General features: G+C 40.5%; 2 protein-coding genes and 1 long non-coding RNA gene across 3 annotated transcripts in view; 1 reads left to right on the top strand and 2 right to left on the bottom strand.

Annotated features, from left to right (window-relative positions):
• LOC101743038 (procollagen-lysine,2-oxoglutarate 5-dioxygenase) overlaps positions 1–3,319 on the bottom strand; it is a 21,005-nt gene extending 17,686 nt beyond the window's left edge. Inside the window, exons 1-2 of the mRNA XM_012693592.4 lie at positions 3,265–3,319; positions 2,357–2,560 (exon numbers count right to left, since the gene is read on the bottom strand). Of these exons, the coding sequence (XP_012549046.1) occupies positions 2,357–2,510 (154 nt within the window). The 5' untranslated portion in view covers positions 2,511–2,560; positions 3,265–3,319. The remainder of the gene's footprint in view (positions 1–2,356; positions 2,561–3,264) is intronic.
• On the top strand, positions 2,496–26,673 carry LOC101745147 (guanine nucleotide-binding protein subunit beta-2). Its single transcript, XM_038011606.2, has 11 exons — positions 2,496–2,667; positions 2,760–2,887; positions 15,133–15,259; positions 15,544–15,689; positions 18,034–18,167; positions 19,413–19,578; positions 20,859–20,944; positions 21,707–21,822; positions 22,672–22,798; positions 24,470–24,556; positions 25,868–26,673. The coding sequence occupies exons 3-11, from the start codon at positions 15,191–15,193 to the stop codon at positions 25,972–25,974; spliced, it is 1,038 nt and encodes a 345-aa protein (XP_037867534.1). The 5' UTR covers positions 2,496–2,667; positions 2,760–2,887; positions 15,133–15,190; the 3' UTR covers positions 25,975–26,673.
• Positions 4,530–6,327, bottom strand: LOC134199104 (uncharacterized). The gene is made up of 2 exons (XR_009973458.1): positions 6,227–6,327; positions 4,530–4,749 (listed from the first exon to the last, which is right to left on the bottom strand). It is a non-coding gene; the product is annotated as an uncharacterized LOC134199104 (long non-coding RNA).
• Positions 26,674–26,856: the final 183 nt, after the last annotated feature.

Below are 26,856 nucleotides of genomic sequence, written 5' to 3'. Positions count from 1 at the left end.
CTATTATTCTCTGGTCGAAAACGATAATAACATAATGTAGATGCAAAAATCTTTTTCTGATTTGCTTATTTGCATTTGTCGAGATTAATAGATTTTTTTCAAAGTAATAGTAATTCAAAGTAATCGTTTTCAAGAGCATTTAAATATAATTAATATTGCTTCAGGAGTTTTTGTAAAACGGCAGCGAAAATACGTTTTTAGAATTATGTGAAATTTATGGTAGTCTGTAGTTTAAATCACATTAAAACCAAATTAATGGCCAAATATCATTTGGATGCGGCCCGATTAGTATCAAAATCTTTATAAACACAAAGAAACTAGTTTAAGAAGCACTAAGCAAACCGATATTAACATATAACGGTAGGCAGCGGCATATCTCTGCGCTTGGCATTGCTACCGTCCATGAGCGACGGTAACCACTCATCAACAGGTGGGCCGTATGCTCGGCAATAAAAAAAATTAATAATATATACATAATTATTTGAATTATTATTAAATACCTACATACTTAATGAAAATGTATATCTTTGGTTGGTGTTTTATTGAGAATTCGTATAATACTCGTGAGACAGTGTCGTGCCGCTGATAGTTAAATTATGTATTTTATTTTACATTACAATTATTTAAAATACGATTTGTATACATAGACTATCGCTATATCGAGGTGTTGAGAAGTCTATGCGACGCCGCGACGATGACCGTACAAATCCAGGATTGCCAGTCTAGATCTAGCCTAGCTGCAGCGGGGTGTCCGACATGGAAATGTTATATCTCCGAAATTCTTCACCGCTGCACTTGAAGATGTGTTCAAGACGCTGGAGCGGAAAACACGCGGAATCAAAGTCAACGGAGAGTACATCGCGCACCTTCGATTTGCCGATGACATAGTCATAATTTCGGAACCACTGGATGACCTCAGTCGCATGCTCAACGATTTCAACGCTGCTTCCCGATGTGTGGGACTGCGGATGAACCTTGACAAGACGAAAGTCATGTACAATGATCAAATCGTCCAGGGCCAAGTTACCATCTCGAATGCAGCAATTGAAGAGGTAAAATACCTACTTTGTCTACCTCAGTCAGGCTATCCAGTTTGGCTGGGGTAACTTCAATACAGAGATTGAGAGACGCATACGACTGGGCTGGTCGGCATTTGGGAAATTCTGCTCGCAAATTCCTCAATACCTGAAGATAAAATTCTTTAATCATTGCGTTCTCCTCGCGATGACCTACGGTGCGGAAACCTGGACACTGACGGCGCGGCTGGCCCATAACTTAAGAGTCGCACAGCGGGCGGTCCGAAGAGCTATGCTCAGTATTTCTCAAAGAGAAAAAATCCGGAAGAATAAATTCGACGGAAAACCAAAGTCCACAACATAACAGAGGACGACAAAGTTAGCAGGCTAAAGTGGCAATGGGCCGGTCACATCTGTCGAGCCAGCGACACCAGCGAATGGAGACCACGGATGGGTACCAGGAGCGTGGGGCGTCCTCCAACGAGGTGGACCTACGACTTAGTGCGCACGGCTTGGAGTCGTTGGACGGGGAAGGCGGAGGACCGCGTTCTGTGGAAGGCATTAGGGAAGGTCTAAGTCCAGCAGTGGGCAGATAAAGCCTAATGATGATGATGATACGATTTGTAATCAATTGAAAACTATAAAATACATAAATATGTATATATTATATCGAAATTTTATGTAATATTAATTATATTTAAAATAGTATTGCATTGCAGTTTTTATTGTCTTTAGCGCTCTGTGCAAAACATAACTCACTATCTTGGAAGGGTATAAGAGAGGAATGTTATAGTTTTTTTTACTATTTATTTTGCTATTTAAAGAGGCAATGACTTCAAGCCTTCATAGCTTGAATTGCAATGCATGATTACGTTTCAAGATTTTTGGTTAATTTTAAAAACATGCAGAATAATGCTGGTAGTAAAAAAAAATCTCAATCAGATTCAAAGTCTACCGCAGCACTCGACGAAATTCCAAAATCTACACCCATATTCGTACAGAAATGCCGTACTACTAAACACATGCCATCTCACACGTAAATTTCTCGGATCCTAGTTATAATTCCAAACCCTGCTTTATTTGGTAGTCGCCTTTGAGCCAGTTATAAAAACACCCCTAAAAACAGAGTGAACAGGAAATAGATACTTTAATAACATACACGGTGTACAACACATACGGTGTATTATCCGCCATCGAAGACCGCGGGTTCACGATATATTAATTCACTAAAACGGAGCGGTTTATCAGAAAATAAACAAACACAAAGTTATCAGCAAACAAAAGTGCAAAGTACGCGAATGCAATAAAAGAAGTAAAGAACAAAATGAAGAATTACGAACCTTTGTGGAAAAAGTTTTCGGTTTTGCAAGCTGTATCGTCACTGTCTTTGATGCAGAATTCTTGTGATGTTGACGTATCAGGCCTCAGGGCGATGAATATAGCTATTACTAGACAGCAACATTTTAGAGGGAAGCATCGGTGCCTTAGAACCATGTTGCCTTCAGTACTCCCGCCGACAGACTGCACTATCGCTCCGATAGAATCTATCAAATTGATTATAACGGAGAAGGTGAGAGCTCCTTTTTCATTGCTTTTACAAAATTCATTATGGCGTGAAATGAAAGTGTCCGACTAATAAAAAAACTTTGATGTAGGTAACTGTGAAGTGTCAACGACGTTTTTGTGATGGCTCTTTGTTATAAAATATACAACTAGTTTTATCATTTTACTTCTAATTTTTAGCAACCTCTGGAATGAATACCCTCCATCGCTTAGCTTATGAGATGAAACTGTGCTTACGAAGAATATACTTCAGGGTTGGAAATGACCTGACTGTCTTCTGGTATTTTTGTCATCCGTGTATTAATTAGGTGAGCCGCATAATCCAGTTATTACACCAGTAACAAAAAATGTATAAAATGAATTTGTTGTTTACGACGATAACGCTAAAAACAATGCGTTTATTATTACGGCCTTGTTCTGTTTTGAATGTAATTTATTCATCACCATATTTAAATAAAAAGGTCTTCCCAGTACTGTTCATCGCTAGAACCACAAAAAATCAATGGAATTAACAATGCGAACAATTAAAAATCGACGGAAAAATTCGTAACGGTATTTACTGGTTCAATACGCTTCGCACCAAATGGGCTAATATGTAGTTTGTTAATCCATTAAATTGCGAAAAATTAACTATAAAAATTCGTGAATGAAAAAAAATAATCGTGAATGATTACATCAACAGTACCAGGGATACAGCAAAGCCTCTGCCAACCACTAAGGATACTTTCAAAGCTAATGAGCACTGGTTGATTACGATTTTGCTTTTTTATAATAGAAAATATAGACAGATTTTTTTTTTTTTTTATTTTAGTTCGCTGTCAATATTTTTGAATAATTAATTGAAAATGGTTTCGCTTTTCTAGGTGCAAAGTCATCAGTAGCATAAAGAAACCGAGGCCGTTTCAAAAAATATTAACCTGTTACACGCTACTCCTTTCATCAATGTCACCTGTTAATTTAATATTTTTTTTAATTTTCATACTACCTTAGTAAAATATCTCTTCACAAATATTCGAATTATTAAACAACGCATTGATAAATAAGTCTTAAACGTCATGTTTAATTTCACATTGGGAGTTAAAGTTAAAAAAGTGTTTTGAGGCTATTAAAATCTAAAATATAAATTTCCATAAAGCCAATGATGACGTCATTTGAGGACAAACAAAGTACAAACATAATGGATTAAAAATATTTTATTATTAAATATTAGTAGATACAGATTATTTTTCGTTAAATATTGGTTTTCTACAATCACCATGCCCATTTATAGAAATGGTTTTTCAGTCACAGAAAATAAAAAAATGCCCATTGAAATAGGATTGTCACAAGTTTTCAAGAAATACCTAAATGTAAAAGTAATTGCAAAAGGTTTCTTAAAAAGGGGATTTTCTTTAAACGCGTGTATCTTTAACAGCATGAATCATAATATAATTCATTTACGTAAGCAGCTATCACCATCTCTGGGGATTAACCTCGTCGAGGAAAAACATATTTTACTTAAGATTTCCAAGGTTACCTTGTGTTTATGAATTGTAAATAATAAAAATATGATTAATCGATCAATCAAGGGGTCGTCGTGTACCCTTACGAGGGCACGGGACGGGTCTCGGGGCAAATTCCTCTAACCGGGCATAATCTTCGTGCACTATAGAGCAAGGGTGGGTTTCTGGCGGGTGTTCGCGCGTACGGCGCCAGAGACGTCAACACAATATATACTATTTTTAAGTATATAATGTTGTTGTCAGTCTTAGTATGATGAATCGGAGGCCGGCACGGACTCCCATCTCATGGGATTCCGTGCCGGCCTCCCTCCGTTTTCCTCTTCTTCTTCTTTTTTTTTTAAATGAATCAATTTATTATGCACCAATCAGTAATATATAATACTCTATTTTATTAAAACGCAATATAATTTAACCTTGCCGCATCACCTAAGCCAATAAAAGATTTAAAAGCAGATGAAAATTTATTTTTAAAATATGCATCATAAAGTTTAACAGTAGCTAATATATACGAGTAGACTAGCGGACCCGACAAACGATGTCCTGCGAAAATTTGTTCAAGTCGATCCAGCCGTCTAGTTATAGTATAGATAAGTAACCTAGATACCGTCTGCACTCTGCAGCATAATCTGCGGGGGTGATTTGTGAAACTGAACCATCCAGGGGGCCACCTAAACGCATACAAAAAAAAATAATTCAAATCGGTCCAGCCGTTTAGGAGAAGTTCAGTGACAAACACACGCACAGAAGAAATATGTACTTAGTCTGGCCATAAATTCTGTTACAATTAAAAATAAACAAAATATTACATTTGAATTTGAAATCTGTCATTTTTATATGATTGCTCATTGAGTTTTCTCATTTTGGCGCCAATACATTTTACAATATTTTGCGATATTAAAATGGAGTGGGGTGATAAAGAGAACCGAATCGCTGTGATTGCGTTACACAAAGTAGGTATGGAGCCAAATGAAATTTTTAAAACTCTCCATACGCTTGGTATTAGTAAAATAATTATGTACCGGGCTATTAATAGGTGCAATGAGACCTCCTCTGTTTGTGACAGAAAAAGATCTGGCCGTCCACGTAGTGTTCGTACAAAAAGGTGGTCAAAGCAGTAAGGGAAAGAATTCGAAGAAATCCTGTCCGAAAGCAAAATATTTTATCTCGGGAGATGAAGATAGCACCTAGAACCATGTCGCATATTTTAAAAGATGACTTAGGACTTGCAGCCTATAAGAGACGTACTGGTCATTTCTTAACTGATAATTTAAAAGAGAATAGGGTGGTAAAATCGAAACAACTACTGAAGCGGTACGCAATGGGAGGTCATAGAATTTTGTTTACGGATGAGAAATTTTTTACAATTGAGCAACATTTTAACAAACAAAATGACCGTATTTATGCTCAAAGCTCTAAGGAAGCTTCCCAATTAGTCGACAGAGTGCAATGTGGGCACTGTCCGACTTCAGTGATGGTTTGATGGGGTATTAGCTATGAAGGAGTGACTGAGCCATACTTTTGTGAAAAAGGTATCAAAACATCGGCACAAGTGTATCAAGATACCATTCTTGAGAAGGTAGTGAAGCCCCTTAACAACACCATGTTCAATAATCAAGAATGGTCCTTCCAGCAAGACTCGACGCCAGGTCATAAAGCTCGGTCTACGCAGTCTTGGTTGGAAACGAACGTTTCGGACTTCATCAGAGTTGAAGACTGCCGTCGTCTAGTCCCGATCTTAATCCGCTGGATTATGATTTATGGTCAGTTTTAGAGAGTACGGCTTGCTCTAAACGCCATCATAATTTGGAGTCCCTAAAACAATCCGTACGATTGGCAGTGAATAATTTTCCCATGGAAAGAGTGCGTGCTTCTATTGATAACTGGCCTCAACGTTTAAAGGACTGTATTGCAGCCAATGGAGACCACTTCGAATATGCTTTTTATACTTTAAATGTTTTTTATGTATGTATTAAACTAACACACTGTAAAAGTAATAAATGTTATTTGCAATAGATTTTTATTTATTTTTAATTGTAACAGTATTTATGGCCAGACTAAGTATATAAAGATGTATCCGCAACGCGCAATACTAACGAGTTGTATTCGTGTTAACGCACGTACACGTTGAAGAACAGGAATACTAACCCAAAACATTAATTATCCAAAAAAATTGAAATAGTTAAAAAAACCAATCTCTAAGTATTCTTGATCGAAACTCAGAGTTGAAGTGCAACTACGGTAATGCGAAACGTACTTAATATCTTCTGGTTTTATACCACCAGTGGCAAGGATCACTAATGACGATGAACAAATAATGACATAATAGAATATATGAGATGTTTTTTTTTTTATGATTTTAAGGTTACTGGTGGCCCGGAGGCCTTTCCAGCTTCACCAGGACAGGTGGGCAAGCAAAGGCTCAGCCAGGAGGGGACGTATATGAGATGTCCTTGGTGCCTGTGAGTTCAGTCGTAATCGTCATAGGCATGTTAATTTGAAGGCGTTTCATTTCTCACGTTTCGAATGCCTTACATATTTTTTGTGTTTTAAACGAATTAATTTTGATCATCGTGTGAACAGAACTGAAATCCCATTGAATCGTTTCTACTTTGTCGCATATTGTTGTCTTTCTATACGTACTCTGACTCCATGTCTGCTGTATGTATGAAGTTTCAATATCCTTGCGTTCCGCTTTTAGATTACCAGAGTCAATATTCAATACAATTGAATCTTCCATCTCATGTTTATGTAAGATTACGTCATTGGCATTCACGTGAGCCCTTGAGATCGTTCATTCGTCTACGAAATAGATAAATAAAAGTATCGTGATGCCTATGAACTCCGGTAACATAACCTAAAATCATTTACGTCTTAAGTTTATCTGACCAACACACCGTACCGAAGTTTAAATAACTAAAAAGAACTGCACAAGTAAAGGTGACGTCATCGACATTAACTTCGAGGGTAATCAATCTGTGCTGGCATATAACCAGCTAAAGCAAAACAAAATTGCTCTCTAGGGAAATCTTAATCCCCAAGAAACATATTAAATTATATTATACTGGGTGTTAGGAGACCGCTTCCGAAAACAAAGACAGACGATAGTACTAATGACACCACTGATGATGAGACGGATTTTTTTTCCGGAAGGAACACCTAAGTAAATACAACTGACACAATTTGTAAGCGGATAAATTGTCAGATTAGTAACTTCTCGAACATTTCTTGTGGCAGACGTGATTTTTAAATGTGAAAGTAATCGTTTCTGTCTCATTCGATTCGCTCTATTTATGCTGCATTGGTCGGTTCGTTCGACTACGTAACCATGGCCGATGGCGCGACGCCAGGGAAAATCTATCTATAATGATTTCCGTTCATTTAAAATTATTAATCATGGTGACAGTAAATGAAACATAAACGCTGTCTTGATATTCCCTCCATCACATTAGGCAGTTAATATGAGATTTAAACAAATATCTTAGTTTCTCTAAAATCGTGGGTAGGTAGATAAAGTTATGATGCTATAAAGTAAGCTGATTTGTCTATTTATGCTATTAAAAAGTTTCTTGATTATTGTTACCGTCCCTTGTATTTATTTTTCAAAACAAGTATATTTCAAAGCACTAATTTGGCGAACGAAGAATTAAAATCTCCTCCAGAGACATATGGCATACAAGTCTAATTTTGATACCACATTGTAGCTAAAAAGCTATATAAATATAGTTTTAGCGACTTTAATGTTTTAAACACCTTTATTTGTGCAGCTATTAATTAATTAACAATTATCTCTAAAGCGTCGGATGATCATATGGTCTATACAAACCACTCACATTAAGTGCTACCACACCTTAATTCACGTCAAGAGACTAACGTAAACACATCGTAAAGCTATTTTCTCAATACAAACAAGAGTAGACTAGCGGACAAACGGTGTTGCAAATAAAATTATCCTGTTATTGCTGCGAGTGTTGTCGCAAAGGCTGTTACTGGAATTGCATCAGCTAGCTAAAGTGGCGGGCAGTTGCACGGCTGTAAGCACTTTGAAAAATCTCATCATTTCATCAGAGCGTGTTTTTTAGTATTAATAGTACCGTATTACCCTCTGATTTTTATACCACAAAAAGTAAAACTTACAGATTTTTTTCAAAACACAAAGTTGTATATGTATATAATATTCTAAATATAAATTTCTTGGTAAAAACTTTTCTTTTAAAACAGAAAGAACTAACTAATAGTATCCTAAGGTTTATCTAAGCGATATATTTGCTTGTTTTCATCTTTAGAATAAGAGGCACATTCCGATAGAGGCACCCGTCACGTGCGGACGTGCTCATCGTCCACTCGATCGCCCGGTCTTTGTTCGCCCGGCTTTTGTTAGCCCGGCCATTGTTCGCGCGGCCTGTGTTTGTGGTACATCTGCCGACTAAGTGCTCTTTCTGGAAGTTTTTATTTGTTTTGTTTCCTTTTGTTGTTTCTGTGTTCGTGGTACATCTGCCGACAAAGTGGTTTCCTGCAAGTATTTATTTGTTTTGTTTCTTTTCGTAATTTCTGTTTTGTTGTGCTTTTTCTTTGTCCTGTAGTAATCGCGCCGCATTGCCACCTGTGTTCAATAGAACCGCTCAGGTCCGAGAAGTTGGGGCCTCGCCGCAAGGCGAGTGTTTTCAAGACCCGGGGCCGCCCCACCTGGGTACTCAGCGATCATGGACGCTGTATTCGCGGAATTCCTCCGACTTCGCCACCCACAGCTCGCCTCGGAGTTTTTGGCCTTCAAGGCCAATCACACTGCGAGCCCTCTCGAGGACTCCGCCGCGCTCGCTACTCCTACGTCGCCTGTACCTGCGTGCAGAGCTTCTGCATTGAGCACCGCAGCCTCTGTCGTGCCTGCCGCTCCCGTGTCGCCTATACTGGCGAGAAAAGCTGCTGCGTCGTCCGCCGTGACCATCGTTTCAGCTGAGCGATCATCCGCGGCCTCCGTCGCGCCCTCTAAAACACCTACACTTGCTCGTAGGTCGCCTGCACCCGCCTCCTCGTGCTCCGACTCTGACTCGGACATGGAGGTCGACCTCGCCCCCGCCTCATCGACGGATGGATTCACCCTGGTACAGAAGGGTAAGAAGCGTGCCGCGGAGTCTCGAGCTCCCGCGGCCGCTAAAATTAGCAAAGCCGTGAACGCGTCGCGCCCCCGCCCTCAGACTCCCGTTGCGCCCCCAGCCCGTGCCACTCCGTCGCCGCGTCCGGTGGCACAAAATAAAACCCAGACCCCTCCCCCGGTTATCCTTCAGGAGAAGGCAGCTTGGGATCGAGTTTGCCTGGCCCTTAAGGCCAAAAATATAAATTTCACGAATGCCCGTAACCTCGCGAACGGCATTCAAATTAAGGTTCAAACACCCGACGACCATAGGGCCCTCTCTTCTTACCTCCGTAAGGAGCGTATAAGTTTCCATACGTATACGCTCCAGGAGGAGCGCGAACTCCGCGTTGTAATACGCGGAATCCCTAAAGAGTTAGATGTAGAGCTCGTAAAAGCCGACCTGTTAGAACAAGGCCTACCAGTGAATTCTGTGCACCGTATGCACACCGGTCGCGGTAGGGAGCCATATAATATGGTTCTAGTCGCTCTCCAGCCTACCCCCGAGGGTAAGAAAATCTTTAACACACAGACCGTCTGTAGGCTCTCTGGTATCGCTGTCGAAGCCCCCCATAAAAAAGGCACTCCTAGCCAGTGCCATAACTGTCAATTGTACGGGCACTCTTCCCGTAACTGTCACGCGCGCCCCCGATGTGTTAAGTGTTTGGGCGATCACGCCACGGCCCTCTGCGCTCGCGACCAAAAAACCGCGACGGAACCGCCTAGCTGCGTCCTGTGTCGAACACAGGGTCACCCCGCGAATTACCGTGGTTGCCCCCGAGCCCCTAAAATAAATCGCCGCGTCGCCCGCCAAAACCGCCTCCGAGCTTCCGGCCCAGACATCAAAGCCTCGGCACCCTCTGCGTCGCAGGCTAAGCCAGCGTTCGTTCCGGCGGCGGTGCCCAGTGTCTCGGCCTGGGCAAAACCGCTGCCGTACACGAACACGGCTACAACTCCCTCCTCCGCGATTCGTCCCGCCCCCGCGACTCGTCCCTCTCCCGCGACTTGCCCTCCGACCGCGTCCGACAATCTCGCTTTAGCGATCGACTTCTTTCAATCGATCAACTTTGAGCGCGTTAACGCTTTGGGCGACGCCATTCGCGCTGCCTCCACTGCACAACACTTTATCGCCGTTGTGCAGGAATACGCCGACGTATACGCGTCATTAAATACGTACGTCCTCCCCTCACTCCGCCGGTAATCAATGGCGTATATAAGTAGAATAAAGCCCCTATCCGTAACGATAGGATTTTTTAACGCTTACGGTCTCGCAAATCAACGTGATCAGGTTTCTGACTTTTTGCGTGACCACCAAATTGATATCTTTTTAGTGCAGGAGACCCTACTTAAGCCCGCGCGCCGTGACCCTAAAATCGCGAACTATAACATGGTCAGGAACGACAGGCTCTCTGCCCGTGGTGGTGGTACCGTCATTTACTATAGAAGAGCCCTGCATTGCGTCCCGCTCGATCCTCCCGCGCTCGCTAATATCGAAGCATCAGTGTGCCGAATCTCACTGACGGGACACGCGCCGATCGTTATCGCGTCCGTTTATCTTCCACCGGATAAGATCGTTCTAAGCAGTGATATCGAGGCGCTGCTCGGTATGGGGAGCTCTGTCATTCTGGCGGGCGACCTAAATTGTAAACACATCAGGTGGAACTCACACACCACAACCCCGAATGGCAGGCGGCTTGACGCGTTAGTCGATGATCTCGCCTTCGATATCGTCGCTCCGCTAACCCCGACTCACTACCCGCTAAATATCGCGCATCGCCCGGATATACTCGACATAGCGTTATTAAAAAACGTAACTCTGCGCTTACACTCGATCGAAGTAGTTTCAGAGTTAGATTCAGACCACCGTCCCGTCGTTATGAAGCTCGGTCGCGCTCCCGATTCCGTTCCCGTCACGAGGACTGTGGTGGATTGGCACACGCTGGGCATCAGCCTGGCTGAATCTGATCCACCATCGCTCCCGTTTAACCCGGACTCTATCCCGTCTCCTCAGGATACCGCTGAAGCCATAGACATCTTAACGTCACACATCACCTCGACATTAGATAGGTCATCGAAACAAGTTGTAGAGGAGGACTTCCTTCACCGCTTCAAATTGTCCGACGATATTAGGGAACTTCTTAGAGCTAAGAACGCCTCGATACGCGCCTACGACAGGTATCCTACCGCGGAAAATCGTATTCGAATGCGTGCCCTACAACGCGACGTAAAGTCTCGCATCGCCGAAGTCCGAGATGCCAGATGGTCTGATTTCTTAGAAGGACTCGCGCCCTCCCAAAGGTCTTACTACCGCTTAGCTCGTACTCTCAAATCGGATACGGTAGTAACTATGCCCCCCCTCGTAGGCCCCTCAGGCCGACTCGCGGCGTTCGATGATGACGAAAAAGCAGAGCTGCTGGCCGATACATTGCAAACCCAGTGCACGCCCAGCACTCAATCCGTGGACCCTGTTCATGTAGAATTAGTAGACAGTGAGGTAGAACGCAGAGCCTCCTTGCCACCCTCTGATGCGTTACCACCCGTCACCCCGATGGAAGTTAAAGACTTGATCAAAGACCTACGTCCTCGCAAGGCTCCCGGTTCCGACGGTATATCCAACCGCGTTATTAAACTTCTACCCGTCCAACTCATCGTGATGTTGGCATCTATTTTCAATGCCGCTATGGCGAACTGTATCTTTCCCGCGGTGTGGAAAGAAGCGGACGTTATCGGCATACATAAACCCGGTAAACCAAAAAATCATCCGACGAGCTACCGCCCGATTAGCCTCCTCATGTCTCTAGGCAAACTGTATGAGCGTCTGCTCTACAAACGCCTCAGAGACTTCGTCTCATCCAAGGGCATTCTTATCGATGAACAATTCGGATTCCGTACAAATCACTCATGCGTTCAACAGGTGCACCGCCTCACGGAGCACATTCTTGTGGGGCTTAATCGACCAAAACCGTTATACACGGGAGCTCTCTTCTTCGACGTCGCAAAAGCGTTCGACAAAGTCTGGCACAATGGTTTGATTTTCAAACTATTCAACATGGGCGTGCCGGATAGTCTCGTGCTCATCATACGGGACTTCTTGTCGAACCGCTCTTTTCGATATCGAGTCGAGGGAACCCGCTCCTCCCCACGACCTCTCACAGCTGGAGTCCCGCAAGGCTCTGTCCTCTCACCCCTCCTATTTAGCTTATTCGTCAACGATATTCCCCGGTCGCCGCCGACCCATTTAGCTTTATTCGCCGACGACACGACTGTTTACTATTCTAGTAGAAATAAGTCCCTAATCGCGAAGAAGCTTCAGAGCGCAGCCCTAGCCCTAGGACAGTGGTTCCGAAAATGGCGCATAGACATCAACCCAGCGAAAAGTACTGCGGTGCTATTTCAGAGGGGAAGCTCCACACGGATTTCCTCCCGGATTAGGAGGAGGAATCTCACACCCCCGATTACTCTCTTTAGACAACCCATACCCTGGGCCAGGAAGGTCAAGTACCTGGGCGTTACCCTGGATGCATCGATGACATTCCGCCCGCATATAAAATCAGTCCGTGACCGTGCCGCGTTTATTCTCGGTAGACTCTACCCCATGATCTGTAAGCGGAGTAAAATGTCCCTTCGGAACAAGGTGACACTTTACAAAACTTGCATAAGGCCCGTCATGACTTACGCGAGTGTGGTGTTCGCTCACGCGGCCCGCACACACATAGACACCCTCCAATCCCTACAATCCCGCTTTTGCAGGTTAGCTGTCGGGGCTCCGTGGTTCGTGAGGAACGTTGACCTACACGACGACCTGGGCCTCGAATCAATTCGGAAATACATGAAGTCAGCGTCGGAACGATACTTCGATAAGGCTATGCGTCATGATAATCGCCTTATAGTTGCCGCCGCTGACTACTCCCCGAATCCTGATCATGCAGGAGCCAGTCACCGTCGACGCCCTAGACACGTCCTTACGGATCCATCAGATCCAATAACCTTTGCATTAGATGCCTTCAGCTCTAATACTAGGGGCAGGCTTAGGGACCCCGGTAACCGTACTCGTCGAACTCGACAAAGAGGTCGACGTGCAACCTAACCCATGCATCAGCCCGCTGAGTTTCTCGCCGGATCTTCTCAGCGGGTCGCGATTCCGATCCGGTAGTAGATTCATTCGCGAAACAATTGCTCTTGAGTTGTTAGGTCTCCTTCGGAGGCGCTCGGGCAGTTGTTAGCAAATCCCACCCCTCTTGGCTGAGCCTTTGCTCGCCCACCTGTCCTGGTGAAACTGGAAAGGCCTTCGGGCCACCAGTAAACTTTCAATCATAAAAAAAAAAAAAAAAAAAAAAAAAAAAAAGAATAAGAGGTCCCTAACCGTGATATTAGCGGTAGTGAATACAATATTCAAATGTCAAAGAATGACACCTCAGTCGCCCGATGACCACGAAAACGGAAAGTATTTGAAAAATCAGAAAATTATAGCGATAATAGACGCGAAATTAGGCCATAAATTTACTTTAATTATTACTGATACTAAATAAAGTATCTTATTAAAAATACCGTTGTTTCAGCGTGAGCAATAGCTATACCATTCTGCCCCGGCTTTGCAGTTGCCTTAAGCATGAACCTATCCCAACAAGGGGGATGATGAGAGCCGAATACCGGGCTCAGTGGTGTATTTTGGGAGAGTCCTATGTTCAGCTTAAACGACTATGGGCTGATGATGATGATAATGATGATGATCCCAACAAGGGACATATATGACCGTCTACCTTCGAAGGCAATTACAATAAATAACATATTAGCATCGTAAAACAAGGTTTCAATACATTTTAAATTTGAATCAATAAAATACACAGCATACTAGGGGTTCTGCTAAATTAATTCCAATAATATTCTGGTGACATTGTCATCTAGAAATGAATTATACGCGTATAGTCGAGATTATTGTTAGTAGGGATTATTATGCTTGTAATATGAAACGCCTAGCAATTCAGCGCATGTCTATTTTGAGATAGAGTTTTCAGAATAGATTGCAGTTATATATAAATTCGTCTCAATTTCATTCAGTGTAATATGACCAATCCGTCCAATCAAATTTAAATCTTTTACCATTTCTTGTATTTATTTAACTACCTTATCACCTAAGTAATTAAAAAAGTAACCTAAAGGCAAATGTTTTATATTTGTTGTAATAAATGTAAATTTAAAATTGTTCAAAATGAATAATGCCCCAACAAATTTAATAACTCCATATTTAAATTATTAAAATAATAACGTTTTATATATATATTTTTCCTTCATTTTAAAGGGAAAAGGAAACTAAAGGTTTAAGTGATGATATGATAATTTACCACTAGGTGTTGGTGTTACAGCCATTATGTTTGAGTCTGAATTCAATATTTATTATTATATAGGTTCGTTCGTAACCGTGCGTCGTTTATCGCTTATGCCTGTCACATCATAATAGGCCGATTTTCAAAGTTAAACTATTGAAATTATCAAATCTACGTCATATAAAAGTACAATTCTCCTAATTATGCTAACATCATGAAATATCTTTGAAATGGTTTTTTATATATTTTAATTGAGACTGAGCGTTAACTTAGCGCTATTTACGACTTAAACACAACGGAGGCTGTGTCATTGCAAAAACTTCAAAAGATCGATTCTAAACATTTTTACTAAAGAGTTCATATTAATAATTTGCTTAATTACATATATTTTTATAACTCAGTGATAGAACTCGAATTTTGATTTATTATACATAGTTATCGTATTAAAATACATAGATAGATGTGTATTAGTGCTTTAGCAGTTAGCGGCATGCATCTCCTCGCATATGTAAAGCTTCGGTAAACTACTAATGCCAAATCCAATTAAAGTAATAAGATTAAAAGCAGTGAATACACGACCGACCATACTCATATCCCAGGTGGCTGTGATCAGTGCAGGAACTCATTGACAAATTATCAACATTTGTTCTTTTAAAAATGCCAAAGGAAGACCCCGAAACCACTGCTTTGAAAAAAGAACTAACCGATCTGATATCCAAAGTTAAGGTAAAAAAACAATTTTGGCATTCGCTCACTAACTAAATCTAAAGGAGAATTTTTTTCTTGGCAGAATGAATGTTATATTTGTGCACGATTCCATAAACGTATTTAAGTACCGCTATATACTTTAATAAACTGTAACTGTAGTGTGTTAAAACACTATATTCCTCAATTAATCATTACATTACGACGTCTATTAACCTATACCAAATTTTGGTGCTACAATCAATGTGAACCAAAGCACTAGCAAAGCAAACGCATTTTTGTGTTCATGTATTCTTAATCACCAGGCGGATCAAGAGAAGCTTGCGGACGCAAAACTCGCGGAAAAATGCTCCGATCTGGGAGACGTACCCAAGATTAGATTCGTCACCAAGAAGACTCTGAAAGGACATCTTAACAAAGTAAACTCAGTGCATTACAGCGGAGATTCCAGGTAATATCTTTTATTATTAATAGATAGTAATAATAATAATCTTTTATTATCTTTAGATAAATATATTTCTCTTATGTGTGAGAAACAAAGATAAAACTGCTGAACAAACAAATTTGCAATTAAAATTGGTAATTAGGGCTGCACTGAATCTATAAGAATCATGAAACCTTTGAATAATATAATAGCTTTATATTTATTTACCATAAACATACAATTGGTAAATCGATGAGCTGAGACTAAGCTTTACTGAATAACTTGACACTGATAAAATGAAAAGTACTGGATTATGCCTTGCTATGGCTTAATATATCATTTATATTATCATTATATAATATTAATATCATTATATTTTTGATTACAAAAAAGTGTTTTCAAAAAGTGGGCTGAGAGAAATTTATTTTGTCGTGCAATTATCGAACTATGATATAATATACTTTATGGAGGCAAGATACATTTCGTTGGACTATTCACATAAGTCACCTTAGTATCCCCTCCCGATGAAAACGGGCGGCAGTGGTAGTGTTGTGTAAATGCGACGCGAACATAAAAACATCGAAATTTAATATAAAATTATCTGCTTATACTGTTTTTGCACAGTAAGACAGTGTTTTAATCAGTTTACGTGTGGGGGCATTAAGTCAACGCCCTCCTATGACCCTAGTAATAGAGTTGGGTGGGAGATTGATTAAATCGATAGGTTATAATTTATAGTCAGTTACGAGTAATTGATACTACTTTTCAACTACGTTGATATAATGTATTAAAATAACATCAAAATTATAATTTGCGTAATTACTGGTGGTAGGACCACTTGTGAGTCCGCGCGGATAGGTACCACCGCCTTGCCTATTTCTGCCGTGAAGCAGTAATGCGTTTCGGTTTGAAGGGTGGAGCAGCCGTAGTAACTATACTGAGACTCTCCCCGTCACGTCACAGCCGGAGTCCCGCAAGGCTCCGCCCTCTCGCCGTTACTATTCAGTTTGTATATCAATGATATACCCCGGTCTCCGGAGACCCATCTGGCGCTCTTCGCCGATGATACCGCCATCTACTACTCGTGTAGGAAGAAGGCGTTGCTTCATCGACGACTTCAGACCGCAGCTACCACCATGGGACAGTGGTTCCGGAAGTGGCGCATCGACATCAACCCCACGAAAAGCACAGCGGTGCTCTTCAAAAGGGGTCGCCCTCCGAACATCACGCTGAGCATCCCTCTCCCGACTAGGCGCGTCGACACCTCCGCCTCCGCCATTCGCCCAATCACGATGTTCGACCAGCCCATACCGTGGGCCCCGAAGGTCAAATATTTAGGCGTCACCCTCGACAGTAGGATGATATTCCGCCCTCACATCAAGACGGTACGCGACCGTGCCGCCTTCATTCTAGGACGTCTCTACCCCTGATACGCAGACGAAGTAAAATGTCCCTTAGAAATAAGGTGACACTCTACAAAACTTGCATACGCCCCGTCATGACATATGCAAGGTTAGTGTTCGCTCACGCGGCCCGCACTCACTTAAAATCCTTCCAGATTATTCAATCCCGTTTTTGCAGGATAGCCGACGGAGCCCCGTGGTTCGTCAGGAACGTCGACCTCCATGATGACCTGGACTTAGAGTCCGTCAGTAAGTATTTGCAGTCAGCGTCGATGCGCCACTTCGATAAAGCGGCACGACACGAGAACCCTCTCATCGTGGCCGCCGGTAACTACATTCCCGATCCTGCGGACAGAATGGAAAGCAGTCGACGGCGCCCAAAACACGTCATCTCGGATCCTCCCGATCCACTAACGGTGCTTTTAGGTACTTCAAGCACCGGTCACCGTTCTCGTCGAATCCGTCGCTTGCGACGAAGGGCTCGACGAGTAAATTAACTCTCAGACACAGCCCACTGAGTTTCTCGCCGGATCTTCTCAGTGGGTCGCGTTTCCGATCCGGTGGTAGATTCTGTGAAGCACGGCTCTTGCTTGTTCGTGTTAGCATCGTCATCAGGTTTGAGCCCCGTGAGCTCACCTACTAGCCACGGTTACGCTGAAATAGCCTCTCAAGGCTATCAGCTAAGGTAGAAAAAAAAAAGAGACTTTAGAACTTGTATTTCAAGGTGGGTGGCGCGTCTACGTTGTAGATGTCTATGGGCTCCAGTAACCACTTAACACCAGGTGGGCTGTGAGTGAGCTCGTCCACTCATGTAAGCAATAAAAAAAATATTTAATCTTAAATTAGATTGTACTAGTTTAGTCATGTATAAAAACCAATGAAATAATACTAGACACAGGCTTACATCGCACTAATATTCTTCGTTGAAACCGTAAAATCCTCAAACTAATAGGGGCATTTTTTTGCAGACACTGCGTCACGGGCTCTCTGGACGGAAAATTAATTATCTGGGATACTTGGAGCGGTAACAAAGTTCAAATCATACCTCTACGTTCTGCTTGGGTTATGAGCGTCGCATTCGCGCCGTCTGGTAACTTCGTCGGTGAGACAGTCAACAAACTATTTAAAACTATGAAATCTTGTTAAAGACTGATATTTAATTCAAAACGGAGCTGTCAAGCTGGAGAATTTTCTTTGTTACATTTATTGCTCAGCAGTTCTTATAGCAGTAGTATGATAACAAATTTTATTTGTGTTAAATGTTTGTTATTAAATATATCCCGGAATTTCGATGTTCTATTTGAGAAATATGGCTGAAATAACATTAATGTCTGTCTTTTTAAACTGGACCAAATGAACGTTTTAGCAGTAATATTAATAGATGATGGTACCTACCAACGCAGATACTCAACATGGCCCACCATTATTAAACGACAAATATATAATAAGTTCAGTGTCTACTGGTGGTAGGACCTCTTGAGAGTCCGCGCGGGTTGGTACCACCACCCTCCCTATTTCTGCCGTGAAGCAGTAATGCGTTTCGGTTTGAGGGGTGGGGCAGCCGTTGTAACTATACTTGAGACCTCAGAACTTATATCTCAAGGATGTCTCAAGGTGGGTGGCGCATTTACGTTGTAGATGTCTATGAACTCCAGTAATTACTTAACACCGGGTGGGCTGTGAGCTCGTCCACACAGCTAAGCAATAAAAAAAAACCTAAGCCCTTATTCATATACCGCAATACCCTACCTACCCCATTCAAACTACCAACAAAAGTTCGGAATCCCAATTGTACAGTATCAAAAACTAGATTACTTACTGCTTCGCAACACAAATAGTCAGGATGATGGTACCTCCTGGTGAATCCGCACCATACCTAGTAAGAGCGCAAATTTATATTTTTGCTGATTATATTTTATTCCACGATATTGCTCTTTCATCGTAAAAGTTACTTTTAAGCACGTTTTAGCCACGTCGAAAACTTCCATAAAAAAATAGGTACCTTCCAGGTTTATTTGAGCCCCGCGATATATGGATGGCTTGATACGAATATACAATGCATATGCTTCAGTGTCCGGATCCTTAAACTTTTTCTAGTTTCATTATTTTTATCATGGAAATTTATAAACACTTTCCTATATGCAATTTTCTCATAGTATAATTTTATAGATACGTACATACTTATGCTGAATCAATCAATATAATCTAAGCTACGGCATACTCGCATCACACAATCGAGGTACTCTGAACATTTTGCGTAATCAAATATATAATCTGCTTACAATAAAATTTGTGTAATGTACATATATGAGTATACATATAATTTTCACACACGTTTAATGTTAAGCTTGCGGCGGCATGGACAACATGTGCACGGTGTATGACGTGAACAATCGTGACGCCACCGGAGCCGCTAAGATGGTCCGTGAACTGGCCGGCTACGAGGGCTTCCTTAGCAGTTGCCGTTTCCTCGATGACACACACATACTGACTGGATCCGGTGATATGAAAATGTACATATTTTATGGTATACTCTACACGATAAATTTAGGCCGCTGTAAGTTTGTCTAACTCTAGTAGATAATGTATAACAGCGAACCCAGAATTCTCGTGCTCTTTCTTACTTTCAGCCAATATTAGCGATATGTAGTAACATTATTTTAGGTTTTTCTCTGACCCAGAACCTTCCTCTTATACATTTACATATATCTAGAGTGTGAGTGCTAGTAAAATTGTGAGAATTTTTTTAAAAGGCCAATTATTATAAAACTAGTGACCCACCCTCGCTTCGCTTCGGAAATTGTAATTTATTATTGATTTCTCCACTATTTAATGGATGTTATTATACATATAAATCTTCCTCTTCAATAACTCTATCTATTAAAAAAAACGCATCAAAATCCGTTGCGTAGTTTTAAATATTTAAACATACATAGGGAGTAGGGACAGACAGATATAGGGACAGAGAAAGCGACTTTGTTTTATACTATGTAGTGATATACTTTGAAGTAAGCACACCAAAAGTATTACATTACGAACATAATAATATCTTACGACATATTACACGATATTACTATGAATAATTTAATAGTAAGAAATAATATGTTATAGCGAATTAAAATTATCAGTCGAAAGTATACTTAATGATGTGTGAACAATCAACAATCAACAATGAACTTATATACACTATTATAAAAGATAATTATCTGAGGTAAACACAATTAAACACAGATGTGCGCGTTATAATGTGTATTTTGTAGTTGATGAGTATAATTCTAGAAAAGCTTATCTACAAACGCAATGATAGCTTGCGTCAAACGTTTTTTATGTACTTTATAGTATAGCGTTTCCTTTTTGTTTTCACCTAATCGCTGGTAGCTTTAACGGGCTATTCCTACTTCTCCGTGCTGGTAAGCGAATTCATAGGGCTCAGCCTGAAAATTCGTTAACCCTAACCCTAGCAAGAGCAGTGCTTCGCTGAATACTACTACCGAATCGGAATCCCAATCCACTGGGAAGATCCGGCGAGAAACTCTGAGGATTATAATATAGTAGCCAAAAGAAGCCGCCTAGTTTTACTTTGTTTCAAAACTTAATATTGCCATAATACTAACAATGTTTTTTCTTTTTTATGCACATGTACAAATCAATGTACAAATGTTATTGTTACCAATTAAATGTTTCTCACCAGTTTTAAATGCTACAAGAATTAAGGGCTCCTAAGTGTTGAAGGAAAAACCTGTGTCGAATAACTTATTCATGATAATTTCATTATATCATTTAAACATTGTAGTTGCGTTTGGGACTTGGAAGCTGGTAAGCGTGAAATGGAATTTGATGCTCACGCCGGCGACGTAGTCAGCATTTCACTGTCACCAGGTCTGTATCTGATAACTGTAAATTTAAAAATCTAATATCTGTAAATTTTAAAATGACCTTTACATACATATGTATTTTACAACCTTATAATTTCAATTTTATTGTAGATTACCATACAGACAAAGTAAGAATTTAGTTTACCAGGCTTCGTACAGCTTCCTTAGTTTCTACTTACAGGCTGCCAACTGGTAAACACAGCTACTTAAACCTCGCCTATAGAAATTGGTTTAGAATTATCTTGAAATCGTTCGCCGTAAGGCATGAGGGAGAAGAATCTAATAAAATACAGTAATACTTATAATACTCTTGAAAACAGAACGTATAGTTGCTTTTGCGTTTCGTTCATAGTCATAGTTTCAATAAAATATATAAGGGCTGACCCACACTACGAACCGGAACTGGCTCGCGGCAAAAATAGGTAAAGCGGTACCTAGTTCCAGTAAATAGCGGTTGGCGATCGCAGCACGCTGGGATAATATAATAAAACACTCATGCTGCTCATTCTTTGGTGCATCTCTTAGTCGTATTTTACGACATTCATGGGAAGAGGTAGAGTGGTGCTATTCTAGGTTCCACCTAAGCTTTGCCGCAGATAGAGAGGTCGTTACGGAATTGATTATACCGTATACGATGCTAACAACTATAATATTCTCGAAGCTACGGTTTATACACGACTTACCCTAATTGGTATGCTGTATGGCAACAATGCGTCCCTGTTTGGGAGTCTTCATCAGTGACATTTCCAATGTTTGCAATATTCAGACATGAAGTCATACGTTACCGGTTCCGTGGACAAAACATGTAAGCTGTGGGACGTCCGGGATGAGAAAGCAAAGCAAACATTCTTCGGTCACGAAGCCGACGTGAATAGCGTTTGTGTAAGTTCTATAAGTTTATTTAAAATGTCGTGTTTAGTTATTAAAAATAAAGGTTTTTTTTTATTGCTTTAGTGGGTGGACGAGCTCACAGCCCACCTGGTGTTAAGTTACTGGAGCCCATAGACATCTACGACGTAAATATAAGTTCTAAAGTCTCAAGTATAGTTAGAACGGCTGCCCCACCCTTCAAACCGAAACGCATTACTGCTTCGCGGCAGAAATAGGCAGGGTGGTGGTACCTACCCGCGCGGACTCACAAGAGGTCCTACCAACTCTCGTGCGAGAGGCCCAATATTGTTCGGGTTCCTTACAACCGCTACGCACTTCTTTTTTTATTGCCCTTGTAAGCAGACCAGCGTACGGCCTACCTGATGGTGAGTGGTTACCGTCGTTAATGGACGTTGACAATGCTAGGGATACAGCCAAGTTTCTGCCTACCGTAATTTTGGTTCATCTTTATAAATATTTTTTAATAAATCTATATAAACTGTTTATTTATTATGTGTATGTAAGTATTTAGGTATATGAATTGTATAATGATTTTATATTTTATATACATTGTAAATATATATTCGTTGTATATATCTGTGTATCTTCTTAATTTTCCAATAACGTGCGTAAAGGTTTAGTCTATTTTGCTAGACACCTAAATTTTTTTAATAATGATACACCGCCTGTGTACCTACTGTATCTTTTTCAGAATTTTGGTAGATAACAACCGATGAGATCTCTTTTAGCGATAAAATCGCCTATTGTATAATTATACCTGTTTGTTGACTGTTTATCAATGTTATTTGTGTTTTGATGTGCTATAAAATATATTATTTCTCTCTCGCTCTCTCTCTCTAGTATCACAATGGCGGTTACGCATTCGCAACGGCTTCTGAAGATAAAACGGCTCGCCTGTTTGACATTCGCAGCGACCAGCAGCTGGGTCACTACACACCACCTGGAGCTAGCGGATTCACAAGCTGCGGTCAGTAAAATGACTATTTTCAGTCTACCATTTATAACGTAATATAAAGCTTACACTAACTTGCATTTAATCAAATCCAAACTGTGAAACGTCATTTGAAACGATCGAAACAGTTATCGACGACGTGAAACAAATATTCTTCGACTAGTAGACAACTTCATTTGTACCTAGGTCTAGTTAAAATTTGACGAATACGAAATTTAATTATTTCGTACAAGCGGCTATAAAAGCCTTGTTCGGACTAGGCGAGTATTTTAGTCGAGTACCGAGTAGTTTAGTGGCTAAACTACTCGCTGATGCACAGGCAACGTTCGCATTACGTTCCAGTAGAGTATACAAGTGAGTAGTGTTTTTTTCAAGATAAACAGGCTGCAACGCAATAGAGTAAATAAACTGATTAAGCTAATCGTAATGGCTATTTTAGAAAAGGTGTATGAGGAAATTTCTGTGATTAAGAAAAATAAGTTATGGGTACGAAAATTGATCGATAGAAGAGATAAACTAGGAGCTACTAAATGTCTTCTGAAGGAATTAGCATTGGAAGATATCCCAAAGAATACTTTGATAGTTTGAGAATGTCCAAAAGTTGTGTGAATTTTCTGTTAACGAAAATACACTCTCAAATTCAGCGCAAAGATACCCATTTGAAAAGTGCCACTAATGAACTCGACTAATCAACAGGTTCGGACTTGTTTAATCACTCAGCCAGTGAGCAAGGACGCGTGGTGGGAAACGCTACTCGCCCGAAAAAATAGAACAGAATGGATTGACTTGACTAAATTATTTACTAACCTACTCAACTAAATTTTTGGTGTTCGGACACATTTTGCTGCTAAATTACTCGATACTCGACTAAAATACTCGCCTAGTCCGAACAAGACTTAAGAGTGATTTGATTAAAACCTGAAACAGCATTAAACAGATATAAGAAAATTCCAAGCATTCTCACCTAAGAACTGTGCAGTAATCCTCGCACGCAATTTATGTAAATGAGCGCTGTTGCCAAGGGTGGAGTTGTTCGTCAAGTCCGCCTGTTTGTGTAAGTACAAGGTTGATGAGTCTCAGTTTTTGCATGACGTTGCTGTTTTTGTTACAACAATTAAAATATATTTTTTAAGTTAATCAAACAAAACCCGGCATGTGACCGCTCACTCAACTCCAGTCACCGTTCTCGTCAAACTCGTCGAAAACGACGAAGATTTTGGCAAGCAACTTAATTCCTAAACAAAACCGCGCAGTATCTTGCCGGATCTTTTTAGCGGTCGTGATTCCGATTCGGTAGTAAATTAAGCAAAGCACTGTTCTTGCTAGATAGGTTTTAGCATAATCTTCAAGTTGAGCTCCGTGAGCTCATCCACCAGTCATGGTGAGGCCAGAATAGCCGCTTGAAGTTTTTTTTATTGTTTAGATGGGTGGACGACTCACAGCCCACCTGGTGTTAAGTAGTTACTGGAGCCCGTAGATATCTACAAGGTAAATGCGCCACCCATCTTGATATATAAGTTCTAAGGTCTCAAATATAGTTACAACGGCTGCCTACCCTTCAAACCGAAACGCATTACTGTTTCACGGCATAAATAGGTAAGGTGGTGGTACCTACCCGCGCGAACTCACAAGAGGTCCTACCACCAGTAATAGTACCACCAGTTATATTGCAAATTTATTTTTTAGCTTTGTCTCTCAGTGGAAGATACTTGATGGCAGGTTCGGATGATAATTCAGTCCATTCTTGGGATACGCTCAAAGTTTCTCATACAGGTGAAGTATTATCCAAATGCTTAGTCATAAACATACATCGAGATGAAAATGGATTATTATTATTACAAACATGATAATAATAATTTTCAATCTTAGTGCTAAAAAATCTTGTAGCATTCCAATTTAGTAACTTTCATGAATAGTAACTAGGTTAATAGAAATATGACATTTCTTTTCATGGTAATAAAATATTCATACCGACAAGATCTCAAGTTTGAGCACTCGTGAACATATTTCATAAAACACACAACATGATATATGGTTTCCTAAAAAAAAAAAAAATGTGTGCAATTCACACGTGGTAGAAGTGAAACCTTCCAAAATTAAAATACAATTATCCTAAACGTCTTAAGTATATGTAAAATTTTGTCATTAGTAAATAATTGTAAGGTAGCGCCCTCTGTGAATTGATATTTTAATTTCACGTATAATCCTAAATTAAAATTCACTACAAGAGCTTTCATACACACGTTAGTATTAAAAAATCTCACAGATGGCGCTGTATTAAATAGTATGTATATTTCTGTCTCATGCTTTGCTGGCTTCATCCTACACATTTTTGTATTTGTGTCTCTTACCTGTCGTTTTTTCCGTTGCATCCGGTTTGAAATCACAACGATTCTAAAGAAGTTTTCACTTCAAAAAATTCTAAACGTAGGCTTCTTCCGTTGACCGTTATAGCACCTGCATTCTCGTTTTTATTTTTTATTTATGCTATATATTATACAATGAACAAAATACGTACAAAGGCGAGCTTAACTGAGATATCTGTCTAACAGTAAAACCCAAATACATATATCGAAATAATCCATAGAATAGTCTACAGTGTAAAACAACAGAAAATAATCTTACACGATCAAAAGATCAATTTTCATCGGATTCAAGACATTAAGAAACATGGTATCTCTATCAATTTAAATATAATATTTTTATATTTTATTTAAAAATGTATGTAATAACTTAAGGGCGCTTAATGTCCGATTCTATTTATGGTTAAAATGTACCGGATTTGCGATGTACTAACAAATGCACGACTAATGTTACAAATTAATAGTGAATTACGCGTAAATAAAGTATTTCCTTTATTATTAAATTAAAATGCATTTGATAGCAGGAATGCCACCTATTTTGTAGTCTGCACTTACAAATTTAAACTAATTTAATAGTATTGGTTAGAAATGGCCAGGACCGTTGCAGTGTGTGGCCAAGACAAATGCGAATACGTATAAAGAAGTAGTTGTGCTTGTTTTATGTTCCAAATCGAACAATAAACAATAGATAACGTATGATATGCCCTTTTTTCATTTTTAGGTACTCTGAACGGCCATGAAAATCGAGTGACGTCTATTTCCGTTGCACCCAATGGCGTTGCTATGGCCAGCTGTTCCTGGGACTCGAGCGTCAGAGTTTGGGGCTAAAATATGATCCACACATTGACTACATAAAAAAACCACAATTGATCCTGTTTAGAATATTTTCCTTAGCCATGAATATTCTTCTTCTTCTTCTTTGTCGTTTCCTCATTACTGAGGGTCGTGACCACCTTGGTCCAGTTTTTGCACCAGCTTCCTCCAATGTTGCCTGCATTCGGCCTGCTTAATGGCGCCCGGGACACTGGTGATTGTGGCCTCCTTGACAATGTCCGTCCACCTGGTTGGCAATCTTCCTCGACTTTTCTTTCCTTCCACGTGACCTACAACTATTAATTTTTCCAAGTTCTCAGGATTTTGCCGGGCCACGTGTCCGAAGTACTTGAGGAGACGCTGCATACAGATCGTAGATAGACGGGTCTTGACGTTTAGCTCCGAGAGAATTGACACATTTGTTCGGCGCTCCGTCCATGATACACCCAACATTTTGCGCCAACACCACATTTAAAATGCGTCAATTCTCGATCGGGTACGGGCCTTGAGGGTCCAGGTCTCAGAAGCGTACAAGAATATGGAGAAGATAAGGGTTCTCATAAGCTTTATCTTAGTTTTTTTGTTTATGCTGTGATTTCTCCAAATCTTCTCCAATCGCTTAACGGCTGATTTCGACATCTGGGCCCTTCTGACCACCTCCCTGTTACAATCACTGTCACTGAATATTATACCTTCAATAAACGTTTAAACACATGCCTCTTCTTTTACTTTAAAAAACGCTTAATGATTAGCAGCTATTCTTTTAAAATGCAGGGATAAATCACAAGAGTAACCAATGAAACATGGTCCAGAATCGTAACTATCGTAGCTCCTATTGAAAATAAACTAGGCAGACCTTATTTATGGGTTAGTGGCATCATGACCGTATTGGTGAAA

This window comes from Bombyx mori, chromosome 1 (genome assembly GCF_030269925.1).
Source record: "Bombyx mori chromosome 1, ASM3026992v2".
Lineage (NCBI taxonomy): Eukaryota > Metazoa > Arthropoda > Insecta > Lepidoptera > Bombycidae > Bombyx > Bombyx mori.
This window is presented reverse-complemented; position numbering and strand designations above follow the sequence as displayed.